The sequence below is a fragment of the Netta rufina genome, assembly GCF_964035555.1.
Source record: "Netta rufina genome assembly, chromosome: 3".
NCBI lineage: Eukaryota > Metazoa > Chordata > Aves > Anseriformes > Anatidae > Netta > Netta rufina.
The window spans coordinates 105195950-105212729 of NC_140125.1; the positions used below are offsets into that span (position 1 = coordinate 105195950).

A 16780-nucleotide genomic window follows, 5' to 3' on the forward strand; every position below is an offset into this window, starting at 1 on the left:
GCTGAGAACCATCAGGCTATCAGGCAGCACAGGAATGGGTGCACACTTGCGTGTGCATCCTTCTGTCTGTAGGCCAAGGTAACAGGGCTTCAGTTCAGGTCTGCACTTTCACCCCACACTGGGTGCACAGACCATTCCAGAAAGGCAACAGATAACAAATGACAGCTAGGGTGGAATTTAGCTGCTAGAGTAAGAGAAATAGCTTTAGTGTGTATCTGCAGGTGTCAATTTAAGTGGTGAAAGGCAGGAGAGTCATTCAACTGACTCAGAAGTAGACGTGCACATTGGAGCAGCTGGCTGGGCATTCCCTGCAGAAACCTTTGAGTGCATTTATTAGACATCTGCTGACTAAAGTCAGTGTCATTTCAGGTGCAATTAGGTGTCCAAATAAAAAAAACATGCAGGGCTGGTGAGGATGGCACACCATCAGTAGGATTTCTTTACCAATATATAGCAGCAGCTGAAGGCCAGATTGGAGACTTGAGCACTTCAGATGGTGCTGGACTCCCACATGTGAGCAACTCAAACCAACCCTCTAAACACTGGTGTCAGTCTGTGAGGTGAGTCCTACCCTCACGTACATGAACATGTAAGAAGATTTCAGGGGGCATCTTTCTAAATAGGTTTCACAGGACACTGTAGACCTCTAAGAGACAGCAGAAGAGTCACCATAATTTTGGTGTGTTTGAGGCAGGAGAATGTCCAATGCACAATTAATCTTCACCATTGTTTTATACTTTCAGGGGTTGTCTTAGAAAGGGTCTGGAAATACCTTTTAAAGATGAATCTGAAAAGCCTTACACTTTGAGAAGCACACAAACACATGGAGTCTTCACATCTATGTGAAGCTGAACTTCTTGTTCCTAAACAAATAATTTTGGAAGACACCATTAGCGTCATTTGGAATTTGTGAAATGTAAAAATGTATTTCCCACCACCGACAAAGAGACATGCTGTGTGCCTGCGTTGCAGGGGATGTTCCTGCAGAAGGTCTTATGGATGTTTACAGGGAACAGAAAGGCACATTCTGCAAAACCAGACAAAAGCTGCAAACCAAATTTGCTGAGCTGTAAAGCCTACAAACCTGCCAGAGATATTTAGAAGCAAAAAGGCAGCCTTTGAACTGCATGTTTTATGCAGCAGGGTGCTGCTGAAAAGCCTCAGATGGGCTAGCAGTGACAGATCAGGCAGCTTCTCTTCTAGTTAGGAAAGGTGCCTCAGCTGGGTTGGGGCAGAAGGATTCGTGGTGCTGTTTCTCATTGGAAACGATACCTCACAATTAAGGCTAATCCTTCATTTGATGTTTACTCAGTTTACTGCCATTCAGCACTGCCCACATCTGGCATTACACTTTGTATTTATTCTAGCCAATATATATTTATTCATCGGCTGCATCTTTCCTAGCCAGGGTTGAGATGGCAATTTCATTCTAAGTCTCTGCATGCATTGACAGATACATTACCTTTTAGCTGAACTTTCACATGCTTGTTCTCAGGCCAGAAATTATTTATTTATTTCTCAAAGTTAGAAGAAAATGTGTAGCCCTTTTGAAACCTCTCAAATTTAGATGTGAGAATGTGTCATTTCAATATTTTTTTAATAAAGTGGGGTTTTTTATTATTTCCGTTTTTGAGTCCTATCATTTTAAAACAGCTTGGAAATTGCATGCATAATATTTCTTCAAATATTATCATAGACGTGAGAAAGGCACAAGATTTTGTTTAGGGAATGCAAAGGAGAAGGATCACCGCCACTCCTAACTGTTTGGTATGCACTCCAATGGGAGGGTAAAATGTGTGACTATGAGAATGTTTAATGAGTCACATTTGCATACAAATAGTTACAGAGCACTCAAATGAGTCAGGAAAATTCACACAGTTTCTAAAAATGAGTGCATATGTTAATGCAATGGCACGGCTGAGATTGTAATCGAAGATAAGCAAAAATATTTACTGCTCTGATTTCAAAAGAGACCTTAACTTCTGCCCATCCCTTCCACCTACTACAACAGCCTCTGAATTATGTAATATTTGTTCAATTCAGATCTTGCCAGTGTTTATCTATATAGAGCTTTGATTACTTTTTTTTTTTTTCCTTGGGCAGGAGGGTGAATATTTTTGGTACAATCCAACATTATTTTTCTTGCATGAATGGCAAAGTACATTATATCTATATCACTTTCCATTTTGTGGCCACAATATCTGCTGACTTTCTTATCCTCCCTTCTGGGGACAACGCTTAAAAACAGCACTGTGAGACATCTTGAAGGTTATCTGAAGTAGGGCACGGAGCAGTGCTCACCCACTGATTACACAAGGCTCTGCAGAGACAAGGCCCTTCTCTTTAAGGTTTATCTCCTACCTGCTGGAAAAACCAGGGTGGCAAAGCTCTCAATTACAGGCACGTAGTCAGCCCAAAAGGAGCATGCACTGCAGGTGATACTCTAAGCTGAAGGACTGAAACTGGACAGGATTTCTGGCAGTAAAAAAATCAGATGAATAAATAGAAAGTTAGTGTAGTCTGGGACTATGACTCTAAGCAGGATATATAATTATGAAAGACATCCAGCAAAGGGGTTACAATGATACCTGTGTGTTATAAATAAATTCTGTGTCCTGGTGAAAAATGGGACTTGGGCTCTCATGGTCTGGTGTGCTGGTCAGGAAAGTCAGCAAGTGTTGGAGAGCTGGGTTTTGTGCAAGAGAAAGACAGAAAGAAGCTGCTGGTTTGGGGGAAGAAGGCTTGGGTGCGTGCTTGCAGACCTGTTCCAGGCAGTATTAGAAGGTGATTTATGATGACTTAGGATGAGTACAGCCTTCTGCTGCTATAATGACCAAGAAAAAGAGTGCAGTTCATGTCCAGGACCCACAAGTCTGCTTGAAGAGCTCACTCTCCATTAAAATGGTTTATAAAAGCTAAGGTAACGTATAAGCAGAAAGAACAAAGAGGATTTTTCTTTCTCTATGCCTCACTGCAACAGCCAAACAACCCAAAGACGACTCGTATTTGCAATCATGCTGCCGTAGCAGCTATCACAAGCACCTACCCATGCCCTGGGTGACACTTTCATTGCTGTAGGGGAAGACATCACGTGAGGACTCCAGGAACTAAGCACTGCCTGACTTTTGCATCTGTCATCCCTGCAAGCTGCCTGGTTCTAAAACATTAGCAAAAAAATGGCAAGGTAACAGCTTGTGTTTGTTCTGTCATCCCCCCACTTCGAGACCCCTGACGCTCCGAGAGACAGACTGCGGGTCAGGTTCTGCTCTGCCCCGTTCTTTCTGTAGTCATTTACACCTGTACAAACTGAGTGGAAAACATGCAAAATGGTACCATTTTGTTTTGATAGTGTTTTACCCTCACTTCGCAGGGGTGAGAATGAATAGACAGGGTGCAAGGCAGTGGAGAATCAGGGATCCTGTATATTAAAAAAACAGCGCAGACAGCCACGGGAAGTGTCAAACGTGATACAAAGGGACTGCTCGTGCATTCACGCTCAGCATCTGTGATCCGGATGGCATAAACAGAAGCCGGTATCCTTGTGCTACGTGGGGCTCATAGGGTTTTGTTTATAGGATTTAAAAAGCCAGCAGACCCGCGGGGCTGGATGTTGCAGGGTGCTTTGCGAACACCGATCTCGCCCGTTCACAGCATTTCGGGAGCCTCCTCAGCACACGCCGAGGGATTCCCTCATTGCTGGGCGATGGTGAAGGCTATTGTCGGATGACGGCTGCTGGCTCCCTGCCACGTGATGTCAGAGCCTCCAGTTTTAATTAAAAACCCTAAAACAATCTGAAGAATCGCCGGTCTGAACCTCCGACCAGCGAGGATGCCTGCCCCCTCCAAACGCATTTAGGAGAGTAATAGCAATGGGAAGGGAGCTTTTTGTCACTCTGCAAAGGGTTAAGATAAGCGCCCGCATGTGGCTCCCCCCAAAACAGACCTTTGGTGCTCGGAGCCAAGACGTGTTAACATATTCTGAAAGGGTGGACACTGAAGCGGTCCCTTGGTGATGCCGGGGAGCTGCATTCACAGATGTGTGAGAGCCACGACGAGCAAAATGAGCGTGGTGGCTGAAAGCAAGCTGGTGGAGCCGTGACTCGAGGAGAGGGAAGGTAACAACTGGGGGTGCTGAGAGCTGCTCTTATCTGTGTCAGCTTCCAATGACAGCTGGTGATTACTAAAAAGGCATTATGGCCTTGTCCTCCCCAGCAGGAAAGAGGCTGATAGGAAAACCGCAGTAGAAATAAGGCGAGCGTGTTTTCGCATAGGCTGGCTAGAAAACAATTTAGCTTGCAGTCTGCCTGGCCATTATCAGCAGTGCCCCATAGGCATCGGGGTCGAAGTGCATCCTGAGGAGTGATTTGAAGGAGACCAGCTGGAGAGAGTTTTCCAGACTTTGTTCCACGCGTGGAGGGTAAGGATGCAGGAAAGCATGAAGATATCTGGGTGGGAAAAGGACCAACGCATGGCCAAGGCTGGCATCACTCACAGAGCAAAGGTTACGCTCAGCAAGGCACTAAGTTAACGGAGCTGGAAGGAACGGGTAACAAGAGGCTGAAACAACAGCAAGCTTCTTTTTTGCCTGGAGCACAGGGGCAGAGCCAGTGGAGGGATGTGGTGTGATGTTAGTGGCTGTAGGTGCAGGTTTTCCCCTTATCTCACTATATAGTTTGGGAATTGATTGCATTTTTTGTTGTTTGGAAGAAAATCCCATGCATCCTGGATTTTGTGTTGGTCTCCTTCATACTATAAGCACGCTTGAGAGCTATTAAGCAGAGCAGTCACCAGCTAAGCAGTTAAAGCTGGGCTCTGACAGGTTTCCCAAGCTGCTTCTGAATGTCTTTGGCAAATAAATTCCTCCTCGCCTGCTAATTTAAGACTTTTAAAATAATTTAGCTCTCGAGTACATAAAATAAACTGATTATCTTGTTCTTTACAGTCTGAGGACAGAATCTATTTAGATCCCGAGCAGCCTGACTATGTGCAAGTGGCAAGTTTTAGATAAAGTTCACTTGCCAACCCAAAGCACTGAAACAAATTCCCTCTCCGCTCTCACAGGCAACAGCTTTACCTGCCAAACCCCAGCTGTGACCTTCATACACATTCACAAACTCACCTGAAGCTGCATCCAGAGCCGTGGGGCTGACAGGGAAAGTCTTCCTGGGTTTCACTGTCTCTGCATCAGGCCCCACAAGAGTAAAGCATCACGATCACCGGGTCTCCATCAAAGGAGCACCTACGGCCTGTGTCGTGTCTCACCCATGGCCACCCCTGCAGCAGCTCATCCACGCGGGCAGCCTGCTTATCCTGTCGAGGAATGTACATTTGCAGCTTACACACACATGCTTGACTCTCCTCAACAGCGGAGAAGAGAGCGACTGATATACTGCAGATTGCCAGTTCTGAAAGGTGTGCTGCTGCTCCAGTGCAGAGAGAGAATCAGCTCCCAAAATGGCAATGCCTTTACCAGGTTTAAAATAGGAACGTCTACATTAGAGCAAAAATAACCACCCAGACAGCAAAAAATTACCTAAAACTTTCCCATGACATTTGTTTTTTCTTGATAGAATCTATACAAACACTATTGAAGACAGAGCAGGAGCTCACACAGAAAAGAAGAAACCATCGAAGCAGAACATAGTCACTCTGTACTAAACCATTTATGCAAACCTAGGCGAATAGCAGCAAGTATTCAGCAGGGATTTTACATCAGATATGACTTCAGAGTGATGCTGGATATAATGAAAAGGTCCCGTACCCCAAAATTATACTGAACAGACACAGGAAGAATGATTTTCCCGTCACTCTTCAGGACAGTTTTGGGGATGTGTTACCATCATGCTGTAGAAGAAACCCAAGAATATTGTCATGAATATTTCCTCAGAAAATTCTCAGAGAACTGACCTGGTGTGTAAAAGACCAGTGCTTCATATCCCGGCCTTCCCCAGTTCAGACCACAACTTGGGATTCCCAGCGTAGCAGATGAATGCCCCACACAACCACTTCTGGAGTCTCTTCCACAGCAATTTATGTGAAACTTTACATGGATTTCACTGTATCATTCTTGAGCTTGTATCTCCCAGAGGCTAGAGGATTTACGTAGCTAGGGGTAAATGTACCATAACTTACTTCATAAGTGGTCCTGCCTATAACAGGACACGGAAATGCAAGGAACATCTTCAGAAGCATTCACTTTCTGAGTTGTGTTGTTTATTTTAGTTCCTGATTTCAAATGGGAAAAGAAAAAAAAAAAAAAAAAAAAAAAAAAAAGATTATATATATATATATATAAACCTTGAATTCTCCTTCTCCCATTTTTCTTTAATCCTTAGCCATCCTTGTTTGTGCCCCAAGTCCTACTCCAGCTCTGTCTGGCACCATCCCTGGTCCTCCAGCTCAAGCCAAACAACCCAGCACTCTTCCTTCTCCACTCCATCAGCTTTAACTGGCTCCTACAGTCACCTCGCTGGCTCTGCACCGCCTTGTGAGTTCCCAGCTGCAGAGCAGACATCACAGAACAGTTTGGGTTGGAAGGAACCTTAAAGATCATATAGTTCCACCCCCCCATTATGGGCAGGGACACCTGCCACCAGCCCAGGTTGCTCAAAGCCCCATCCAGCCTAAAATCAGAGCTAAAATCAGTCTGCAGGCTCTGAAAAGCTTACTGGAAACTGGAATGTCCCTTATTACAGCGAACGTCTGTCGCCCCCAGAATCACTTACTAGAATATCCTCTGTCCTGCCCTCAGAAGGGACATTCCCTTTTCAAGGAAAAAAAAAAAAAATGATATCTGTTAACTTTAAACCAGTGGTCGTTTGTGAAGCAGCTGACCAGAAAATGTCCTGGTTAATAACGGCAGTTCTGGCTGCCAAGCCTGTGATAGATGGGACCTGTTACTTCACAGTGCTTGGCATTTTCATTACACTTGAGATCTTTAAGAACAACTCCCATGGACTTCCCATGTGGTGCGCAGTCTCCTGACCAAAGTCTGCTTTAAATGACTTGTCTGTCATCGTCATCTCACAAAAATAAATAAATAAATAAAACTTTGTAGCAGAGGCATGGATTGAATTAAGTCCTCCACAGCAGAATTCAGCTGTTTTATGGGAGCATCTTGCCTCTTTTACAGCCCTGTGCATGTACTGCTGCAATAACTGGGACAGGGCTCCCACAGAAGGCAACCTCCCTCGCTATGCAAGTCGCAGCTACGCAGTAAATGAATAAGCAGTGCCATAATTGAAGTCACCACAGCCAAAACTAGGCTGAACTATGGCTCAGAAATGCATAAAGTTTACAGCTACGAGCATCTAGCCTAGAGGTTACACACTGCGGCCTGCAAATCCCCAGTACTCCACGAGACCCTAAAAAGAACTTGTTCTGGGTGAAAGTCCATTAATCACTGTTCATTTTCTGTCTGTTGTCAGGTGTTTTAATTAAAATGTGCCAAGTCACACAGGAAACAATAAAAAAGGGAGATTTTTCAAGTGTCTAGAAAGTCTGAGAAGCAGCCCTGGCACAGGCCATCCACATGAGGACCACAGTACCCAGTTAAACCTCACGTTGGCTGGGCTAAGCAGAGCTTGACTCAGAAGCCAAGGGGTACCAGGAGAGATTTAGAGGTTTTAAACTTGTGCATTAGGTTGAGAAAAGTCACTGCAAAAGCAATGATTTTATTAATTGTCTGTAACCGGAGTCCTGAAAGACATGGTTAGTAGTAGACATCTACCAGACCTATGCCCTACGTCAAGCGAGATGAATCCCACCTCCAGAATCCAGAGGCCTGTAGGGCTGTGAAAGAGAACGAGGAGCACAAAAGCACAAAACCCACCCTTCTGAAGAGGAAGGAAAGAAGAGTGACATGGCAGGAAATAAAGAAACTACAAAAAGTCCAAATTCTGACCCAAATTTAAAGAACAACTGAGATCCTCAACTAGGTATAAACCAGCTGTTCTGTTCTGGCCTAAAATATCCTCAAAAGTTTGTGTATCCTTTTAATCTTCTCAGACCTCTTGTCTCTGCTGGAAACAATAGCTTGAGGCCTTAAGTAATTTAATTTTGAGTCCATTCCCAATTACTTTTATGTTGCCAAATTTAAACATCTTGAGTGCACATATAATTTCAGTATTTTGATAAAAGAAGCAAAAGGGCTCCTCGAGCATGTGTCTTGTACTACTTGAAGGCACTCAGCCTTCTGGAGTGATTGACACGAACAATGTGGTGGAATCATCCCCAGCTACACTTGCAGCTAAAAACCCATCAGAAGAACATACGACTTTAATTTTGCCAAACTGAACGCCATCGCCTCCACCATCTAGATTTTGAAAAGGGCTGGACATAACCTCCAGAGGACCTCTGACAAATATTAAATTATAAAAACACACAGCTTGTCTTTTCCTGCAATCACCTATTTGCAAAGATTGTGTGTGCACCAAACTTAGACACGCACAAAAAAAAAAAAAACACCACTTGCACGGTTGAAATCTGATAAGAAAGCTCGGTGACCTTTTGCTGATCTCTGATGAAACAATGAGGTACATATTTGGGGTTTATCCTGTGCTACACCTCAGCATTACTCCACGCTATCAAAAATGAAAAACTTTAACTTTTAGAAACTGAAAATTACATGGTCACCTCCTTGGGGCTAGGATTAAAGGCAGCATTTTTAAAGGCACCTAGCCTTCAGTTTTAGGAGTTGAAGAGAGGTTTTTCTGGGTGAAAGTGCCTAAAATGCAACATAAGCTTAGTGACACTTTCCAAAGTACCTGACTTCCATTCATTTAAATAAGCAGCATTTCAGCTTTTTGAAAGTCCCAGCTCTTTCTATCTTCCTATGTTTTAATGCACATTCATGTGCAACTGGCACCTCTCAAATTAAAATAGTACAGAGTCACTTAGACCGTCCACAAAAGAAGTTTGTATGATGGCCTTTAAGAGTGCCACGCTCAGATAATTCACGCCAGCAATCCATCTCCAGCCTTCCAGGGGAAGGAATTGCCATCGCACAGAGAGAGAACTAAAATGACTAACATACCCGATTTTTAAAGACTAGAATCAGGTATGATGACTGAGAAAAATTAGTCATCTACGGTGGAATTCACCTCCCTTGGCATCTGTAAGTCAGGCTTCTGATCAGAACTGGTCGTCTAGCTTCTGCTGAGAACTGCCGGGGAGAGGCGGCCCCCAGCGAGGAGATTCGTTCCATCCAGAGGTGTCAAACAGGCACAGAAATGAATCATGCTCTGCAGGTGTCTCTTGTTCTCTCTTCCCGCTGCAGAGAGACAAGGCACCAGCCCTCTAAATAGCTGAGATAAGGTGAGATGAACCTCACCCTCCTGGGTGAGTCTGCCAGGCCAGGCTCAGCATTCGAGCTCCGTGCCATCCAGGAGATACCTTTGCCCCAGAGCTACAGTGGCAGGCTCCCTCTTGTTTATAACCCCTCTGGCCCTTGGAAATTTGCATCCTTTTCTTTACCGTGGCAAGCTTCGACAGGAGGGGTGGGTATCCTCCACCTCAGTCTTATCTTTAGTTGTTGGGGGTGCATTGCAAGCAGGAGGGTTTATATCTCCTCTGACGAGGACAGCGCTGAATCCAAGGCTCTCACTTCCAGGGCAAGAGAAAAACAGATTATAAGAGAAGAAACGCTATGCCTTCTCTCCCCCTAAGCTTTCCAGTAGCATTTAGCCACCATCTGAGCACACCTCCTGGATCAGGCTGCTCAGGAGGTTTAGACACGTACCTATTTTGTGATTTCCAGTTGGGTTTGTGCAGCAGTGACCAAGAAAGTCAGCTTAACCTAGATAATGCTGACCGTGAGTTCATGGCAAAGAAAAGTTTTAAAAGCCTGAGAAACCTCTCCAGACCTCATGTAGTTCAGCAGGACCTCGGGGGTGCACATGCTTTTGGGACTGGGTGCACACATTTTAAGTTGCATTTCCAGTACCCGAGCCCTGGGTGGAATCAGCCTCCCCAGACCGTAAAATATCCTGCTCTGCACATTGGGTAAAAAGCAGCGAGAACGCTGTGGGTCCTGTCCTGACACAACCAACAGCAATAGCTTTGGAAACCGCTGAATTAGTGCCGCCTGCTTAATCCTACGGGGCTTCCTATCACCTGAGTGAGGTGTTCTAACCGAAGCGAGCAGGAGGGAGAGATCACAGATTCACCAGCCATTAGATCACAGCTGCCGTACAGCTTTCATTCTTCCCCTAAATATATGAAATATTGTTATTACAGAGCAACAACAACTGCACAGAGCACGCTATACAAACGCATCTATTCTTAAAAATGTAAATGTACAGCTTGACAGGAGTGAGGTGGCAGGACCCTATCTGCAAGAGCTATTTAAAACCTTCTCCCACCAATGCAGTTTCCAGTCCTTCCTTTTCTCCCAGTGACATTAAGCCAAGCATCAATCCTTATCAGACCTTATTCACACAGGCCTAAAAATCAAAGTTAGGCCAAAGTGAGAGGCTGGGGCAGCTGGACCAGCCAGGCGGGTAACTAATGAAAGAACAAGCCCCTTTTTTATTCCTTCATTTATTCCTCGTCGCATGCTAGCTACTGTCGGTATCCTCATGACTGGCTCTCCTCTCTTTGCCAGCCAAAATGGGTTTCCAAGAGAATTGTAGAGGGGTACAAAAGTTTCTTAAGTATTTAGTTTGGGGTAAATGGGCAAGAGTTAATTGTCGGATTTAATACACTGCCTAGCAATAATATTGTGCCAGCGAGATGCTGCTTTCAGAGATTTCGTGGCGGTATTCTTCAAGGAGCATCAGCTAAGCATCAGCCCTGTGCAGGTGGCAGTGTACATACAGAAATGCCCTCAGGGCACCTGCTTATAGAAATGAGAAACCCTACATGACAGAAGAACCGAAGTGCATGGACCTGGACTTCATAAAAATGTCCCTGCAAAACCATTCCTACAGAGACACCCATCTTCGCAGGGTGGTGCTAGAAAACATAGTCTGAGCAAAAAGGCATTCCTGCAAATTTGGGAGAGTGACTGTGCAGCAGTAAGCGTGTCAGAAATCAACCAGAACAGGGGCCTGTCTATCCTCTAGTCCAACACTTTGGGCCAAAAAAGCAGAAGTCTAGGAAGAAAGGAGAAAATACGTGTGTTTATGCCACAGCTGGGGGTGGCAGCGGGAGGTCTGAGTGTCGGGGGTGAAGGGCCTACGGGAGGAGGCTTACAGGGGAACAGAATGAACATTTCGGAAGCAAGGCTGAATTGGGAAAAGGCGTCCTTGGGACAGAACAGGGGGGTTCAGAGTCGGGTAGGTGGAAGGGAAACAAGGATGTGTGTCCTTATGAGGTACCTGGGAGCGATGAGGGGCCCTGCTGCAGCCAGAGATGCTGCCAGAAGGGGCCTTGGGGGGGAAGACCTGGGGGCTGGGATGCCCCCCCAGTAGCAGGGTTGTTCCCTGGATCAGGGAGATGTCCCCCCGCTGCCTGCTGCTGCTCCCGGGGAGCCACCGGCAGCGTTGGCACACGGCCGCACACGACGGGCGCGTGGCTTCTGGCGAGGCACAGGGCGGTGGAGCAGGGGGAACGAGGAGGGCCTGCTGCTGGCATGGCACGGAGCAGGGCACCGAGGCAGAGGAAAAAGCAGAATTTAATTAAAAAAAAAAAAAAATCCCTTCCCCCAAGGCAGCTGCAGAGTGCGATGAAACCCCCTTTTAGGCACAATCAGCCCCGAGCATCTGGGCAAGGATGAGGTGGGTGCAAAGTGCACGGGGAGGAAATGTGTCAGCTGCAGCATCTGAGAGCAGCAGAGCAAACTCAGAGACGGGAAATGAGCTTGCAAAGTGCACCCAACAAGATGATCGCGGGGATAAGTTGCTTCTATGGAAACTGCAGCCCGATGAACCAAAAAACAGTTCGATGGCAAAGTTTTAGCAGGAGCCGGCGCACGCCTGGTTTTCAGCTACATTCCCCACCCCCTAAAAAAAAAAAAAAAAAAAAAAAAAAAAAAAAAAAAGCTGCACAATGTGTTTCTTGTTATGGACAAAAAAAAAAAAAAAAATGGGGACACAGGTTTTTTCCTGTATGGGCTACATCATATTAAGCTGTAAGTTTAGTTCTGGACAAACAATCTCTTGTTGCATCTCTGGGATGGAGGTTAATGAATTCCCACAGATGATGTTGGCCAAACAGTGGTCGGCTTGTGACTTGATTTCCAGCATCATGATGTGAGGGGATCAGTATAGAAAAGCACTTTGAAGGGAAGAGGCTGCCTACAGCAGGATTGTTTCTACAAGCTAATTGTACTGAGTGCAGCTGCACAAAGCTGGATCAACAGTAATAGAAGGCGGCGCAGACTTCCTGACGCCAGCCCCGCAGAGCTCCCACCAACAGCCTGGCAATTCCAGATTGTTTTCCAGACCTTATCTCTCCCCCAAGTTTTTTTTTTTTTTTCTTTTTGGCCTCTTTTTTTTTTTTTTTTTTTACTTTAATTTTGTGACCGGAACAAAAGTAACAGGAAAATCCTTTGTGAAAGTCGAAAACGCTGTTACAGCCCGGTGCGTTTCGCAGAAGTTGTAACTCAATATTTCGCGTGCAGAGAGTCTCTCCCGCCCCCCCTCCCGCTCGAAAAGAATAAAAGAGGGGGGGGTGGGAGAAAAAAAACACACACACCAAACTTCTTAAAACTCCTTTCTTTGAATGCATCCGAGACGTGAGGCGAACAAAAGGCGGGCGGGGGGCTGGCCGAGGTATTTCACCTGGCGCGCCGCGAAGCCCCGCACCAAAACCCACGCGGCGGTGCCGATGGCTTGGGAAGGGGCCAAGCTTCACAGATTTTTATTTTTATTTTTTTTAATTTTATTTCATTTCAAGTCCCGTTTGAGGCAATTAAAACCATTCGCGCTTATTCCTCGATAAATAAACGTCGCTAACAGCGGGGAGGGCAGCGCCCCCCCCCCCTCCTTTTTCTCCCCCCGCCATTTCCCTCAGGCGCCCCAAAACTGAGCGGGGTGCGAGGAGGGGGGGGGGGCGCATTTTTTTACCTCACAAAATCCCCCAAAACCCCTCCGGAGCCTCATGAACACCCCCCCAACCCCCTCTGCACCCCCTCCTTGAGGCGTCCGGCTCGGGCTGCCCCCGCTGCAGGTGCGCCCGGGAGGGGGAAGCGGGGCCGGGCCCGCCGCCTGCCTGCCGCCTGCCTGCCGCCGCCGCGGGCGCAGCCCCGGTCGCCATGGCAGCCGCCTCAGCGGCGCCGCCGGGCCCGGGCGGCGAGGGCGGGCGGGCCGAGGGGGGGGCGGCGGCGAGGGGCTGATGTCACGGGGCTGGCGCCGCGCAGTCCCGGCCGGCCCCGGGCTGAGGGAGGGGAGGAGCGGGGCCGGGCAGCGCCGGGGCCCCCCCTGGGGAGGGGGATGCAAAGGGGGACGGGTGAGGGGTGAGGGATGGGGGGGGGGGAAAGGCCGCGGGGCCCCCCACGGCGGGGCTGCTTGGGAAGCGGGGAGCTGCGCGGGTAATTAGTGGGGATGTTAATTGGCTTCGCGGGGTTGTTGGCGCCCGCGCAGCGTTTTTTGGGGCGAGTTCTGTCAGTTTTGGTCGTGCGCGGCCGCCCCGCCGGAGCCGGCTCTCCCTGAGGCGCTGCTTGGTGTTAAGTAAGGGGATGGAAAACGCGAAGGAGCTCGGCTTAAAAACCTGAGACGAGCCCTGCAATTAAACAACAACAACTCATTTATTGCTTTATTTCTTTTTTTTTCCACCGATGTCCCCCCGGCTGCTACCGCCCGCGGCAGCTCCCTCACGGCCGCCCGCAGCCCGACGCTAACGGTCCCAACGGCCGCGCGCAGCCCCGTGCGCTCAGCCCGCCTGCCCGCCGCGCACTATTTACTCCCTCAGCTGAGCGCCCGGGCCCCGCCCCCCCGGCGCCGCCATTGGCTGGGCACGCGGAAGCCCGCGCGGCCCCCCTCCCCTTTGTGGCCGCGCCCCGAGTGGGCGGGCGCTCAGGATGATGGACGGGTGCTCTCTGGCCAATGGCAGCGCGCGCGGGCCGGGCGCGGCGGCGCGGCGCCTATAAAAGGGGGGGCCGCGCGGCCCCGCGCCTCAGAGCGAGGTGCGGCGGCGCGCTGAGGGAGGCAGGCAGGGCGCTCCGCTGGGCTCCCCACCGCGCGTGCAAACAGCTCGCTCCGCTCTGTGCCCTTCCTTCCTTTCCCCTCACCGCCTTCCAGCGATGAAAGCCTTCAGCCCCGTGAGGTCCGTGCGGAAAAACAGCCTCTCGGAGCACAACCTGGGCATCTCCCGCAGCAAAACCCCGGTGGACGACCCCATGAGCTTGCTGTACAACATGAACGACTGCTACTCCAAGCTGAAGGAGCTGGTGCCCAGCATCCCGCAGAACAAGAAGGTCAGCAAGATGGAAATCCTCCAGCACGTCATCGACTACATCCTGGACCTGCAGATCGCCTTGGACTCGCACCCCAGCATCGTCAGCCTGCACCACCAGCGGCCGGGACAGAGCCCGGCCTCCAGGACCCCGCTGACCACCCTCAACACAGACATCAGCATCCTCTCCCTACAGGTAAGGCTCTTCCCTTGGTGTTCCCGGGGGTGGTGCAGCCGGGATCCCCCCCCTGAAGGCTGCCCGTGCTGCCCAGCAGGCTAACGGCGGGGTCTGGTCTCTGCTCTCTCCCTGCAGGCAGCCGAGTTCCCCTCAGAACTCATGTCAAGTGACAGCAAAGCACTTTGTGGCTGAAGCCGACGGTGAGTAGAACACACCTTCTGTTTTGCTTAAAATAAAAAGTTCAGATGAAAGTGGTTGGGCTTTGAATGGGATTCCCCTCCCCCCCCCCCCCCCCCGGATGACTGTCACATGCAAAACAAATCGCTCCTAAAAGTTTGCTTAGAGTTGACTTGCTATTGCTAATAATCCTCTTGTTATTGCCAATAATCCTAATCCGGCTGTGAAAAAAACCTAGCCTCCCAACTGAGTCTTGCAGTCCAAAGTGTGTCTTGCTGCTAGGGTTCATTAAGCAGCACAGGCTGTCTGCTCTGCTACTGCTTAAAGCGAATTCCCTGGTTATCTCTTCTTGAAGTCTTAACTTCCTGGGCCAAAGTGACTGATTAAGTTGGGAATCTTGGCACAATTCCGTGAATTCTGTGATGTGGGATCGTCTGCACTATCAGTTAAATAAGTGACTGCTTTTAATCAAATAATTGCTCTAAGAGGCAGACTGGCGCCTCTGAGCATTGCGTTTGCAGAGATCTAAATAGAGATTGGGCTGAGAATCCTCTTTCTACCCTTTCCCTTGAGTGTATGTTATTTTAATGTTCAATTTGCGCTCTTGAGAGCGAGTGTGTGAGCGTGTATGTGTTGCATCTGGACGCCAGGGTTTGCCCAATCTTTGAGTGTTTGGTTAAATGTTCAAACTGTGGCTTCCTCTCTGGCGCCAGTCTGTCCGGATCTCTGCCCTGTTAGCATTCTCCTAAATATGCCTCTTTTCAATCTCTTGCAGGTGTTCCACTGATGAGTTTTTTTTTTTTTTTTTGCACAAGAAAATGTCTACAAGATTTTTTTTTTGAGGTGCTGAATTTATTTTTCAGCTGTATCTGGAGGGGGGAAATCCACGTTAACTAAAAGGACCTTTAAAAATGATTAAAGAAGAGAAACCAAGATTGATCTTTATCCCCACCCCATTCTTCAACTTGGACTGAACCTAGTTATTTATGAAGAGACTCTTAAATACCCTTTCCCTAGTTGGAAGGCTTCCTTTATATACTATTCCCAACGTGGGGAGCGAAACAAAATCTCACAAGGAGTTGCCCATTTTAAAGCAGACTTTGCCTTTTTTTCCAAAGGTGGAGCGTGAGTACCAGAAGGATCCAGTGTTCAGTTTTTTAGGAGCGTCTGTGGTCAGAAATTACCTTTCTGACACAAACCTAGGACTGAATGCTGTGTATATATTTATATATAAATATATATATATGAGTGAAACCTTGTGAACTCTTTAATTAGAGTTTTCTTGTATAGTGGCAGAAATGTAAATTTCTGCAAAAAGTGTAATGATGTACTTAATCATGCTAAACTTTTTATAAAAGTTTAGTTGTAAACTTAACCCCTTTTTATACAAAATAAATCAAGTGTGTTTATTGAACTGATTGCTGGCTATTCTTTGGGGACCAACTGTTGGCTGGCTATGATTTGTGGTGTTTGTTTTTTTAAAAATACTTAAACATTCTGTTACAGTTTTACCGAGTAAAAGTTCAAATATGTAGAGAATACAAAGAATAAAATTACCTGAAGTGAATAATAATTCTTGTAACTCGGGAAGTCTTATTTGAATGTATATGACAAACTTCTAAGTGATCTGTCTGTAAACAGTGTGAAAGGAGCTGGTAAAGTAATTTATTAAGGAGGGGATGCTATTGACAAAGTGTTTGGAAACATGCACAAAAGCGGTTAATCCTGAGACATTCCCAGGGAATGTAACTTTTTTTCCCACCCCTACAGATGATTTAGTGCTCAGTAGTGATGCCCTGGATCTGTTAATTTGTGTTCAGAATAATCGCTCCGAATGAGGGGTTGTGGGTGGTTATTAGTCCCCCAACTATTAAATTTCTCTAAAAAGGCTTTGAATGTGTGAGCTGGTGATGCGTTAACATGGGATCTAAAATGATGAAGTGACTGTTGCCTTTCCACACTGGAATTTTCATGCTTCCATGCAGTATTTCAGTGAAATGGGGTTTCTAATCAGTTGCAGCAGCAGCTCTGTATGACTAAGATACTGAGAATTGAGCTTAAATCACTGTTGTGTTACTGATTAAACTTTGG

General features: G+C 47.3%; 1 protein-coding gene across 1 annotated transcript; it reads left to right on the top strand.

The window, feature by feature from the left end:
• Positions 1–14076: 14076 nt before the first annotated feature.
• ID2 (inhibitor of DNA binding 2) lies at positions 14077–16138 on the top strand. Its single transcript, XM_084284359.1, has 3 exons — positions 14077–14530; positions 14648–14712; positions 15465–16138. The coding sequence occupies exons 1-2, from the start codon at positions 14183–14185 to the stop codon at positions 14702–14704; spliced, it is 405 nt and encodes a 134-aa protein (XP_084140485.1). The 5' UTR covers positions 14077–14182; the 3' UTR covers positions 14705–14712; positions 15465–16138.
• The last annotated feature ends 642 nt before the right edge of the window (positions 16139–16780 follow it).

Coding starts and splice junctions, on each gene's coding strand:
- ID2 (XM_084284359.1), top strand. CDS start 14,183: ATGAAAGCCTTCAGCCCCGTGAGGTCCGTGCGGAAAAACAGCCTCTCG. Junction 14,531..14,647: donor TCAGCATCCTCTCCCTACAG/GTAAGGCTCTTC, acceptor CTCTCCCTGCAG/GCAGCCGAGTTCCCCTCAGA.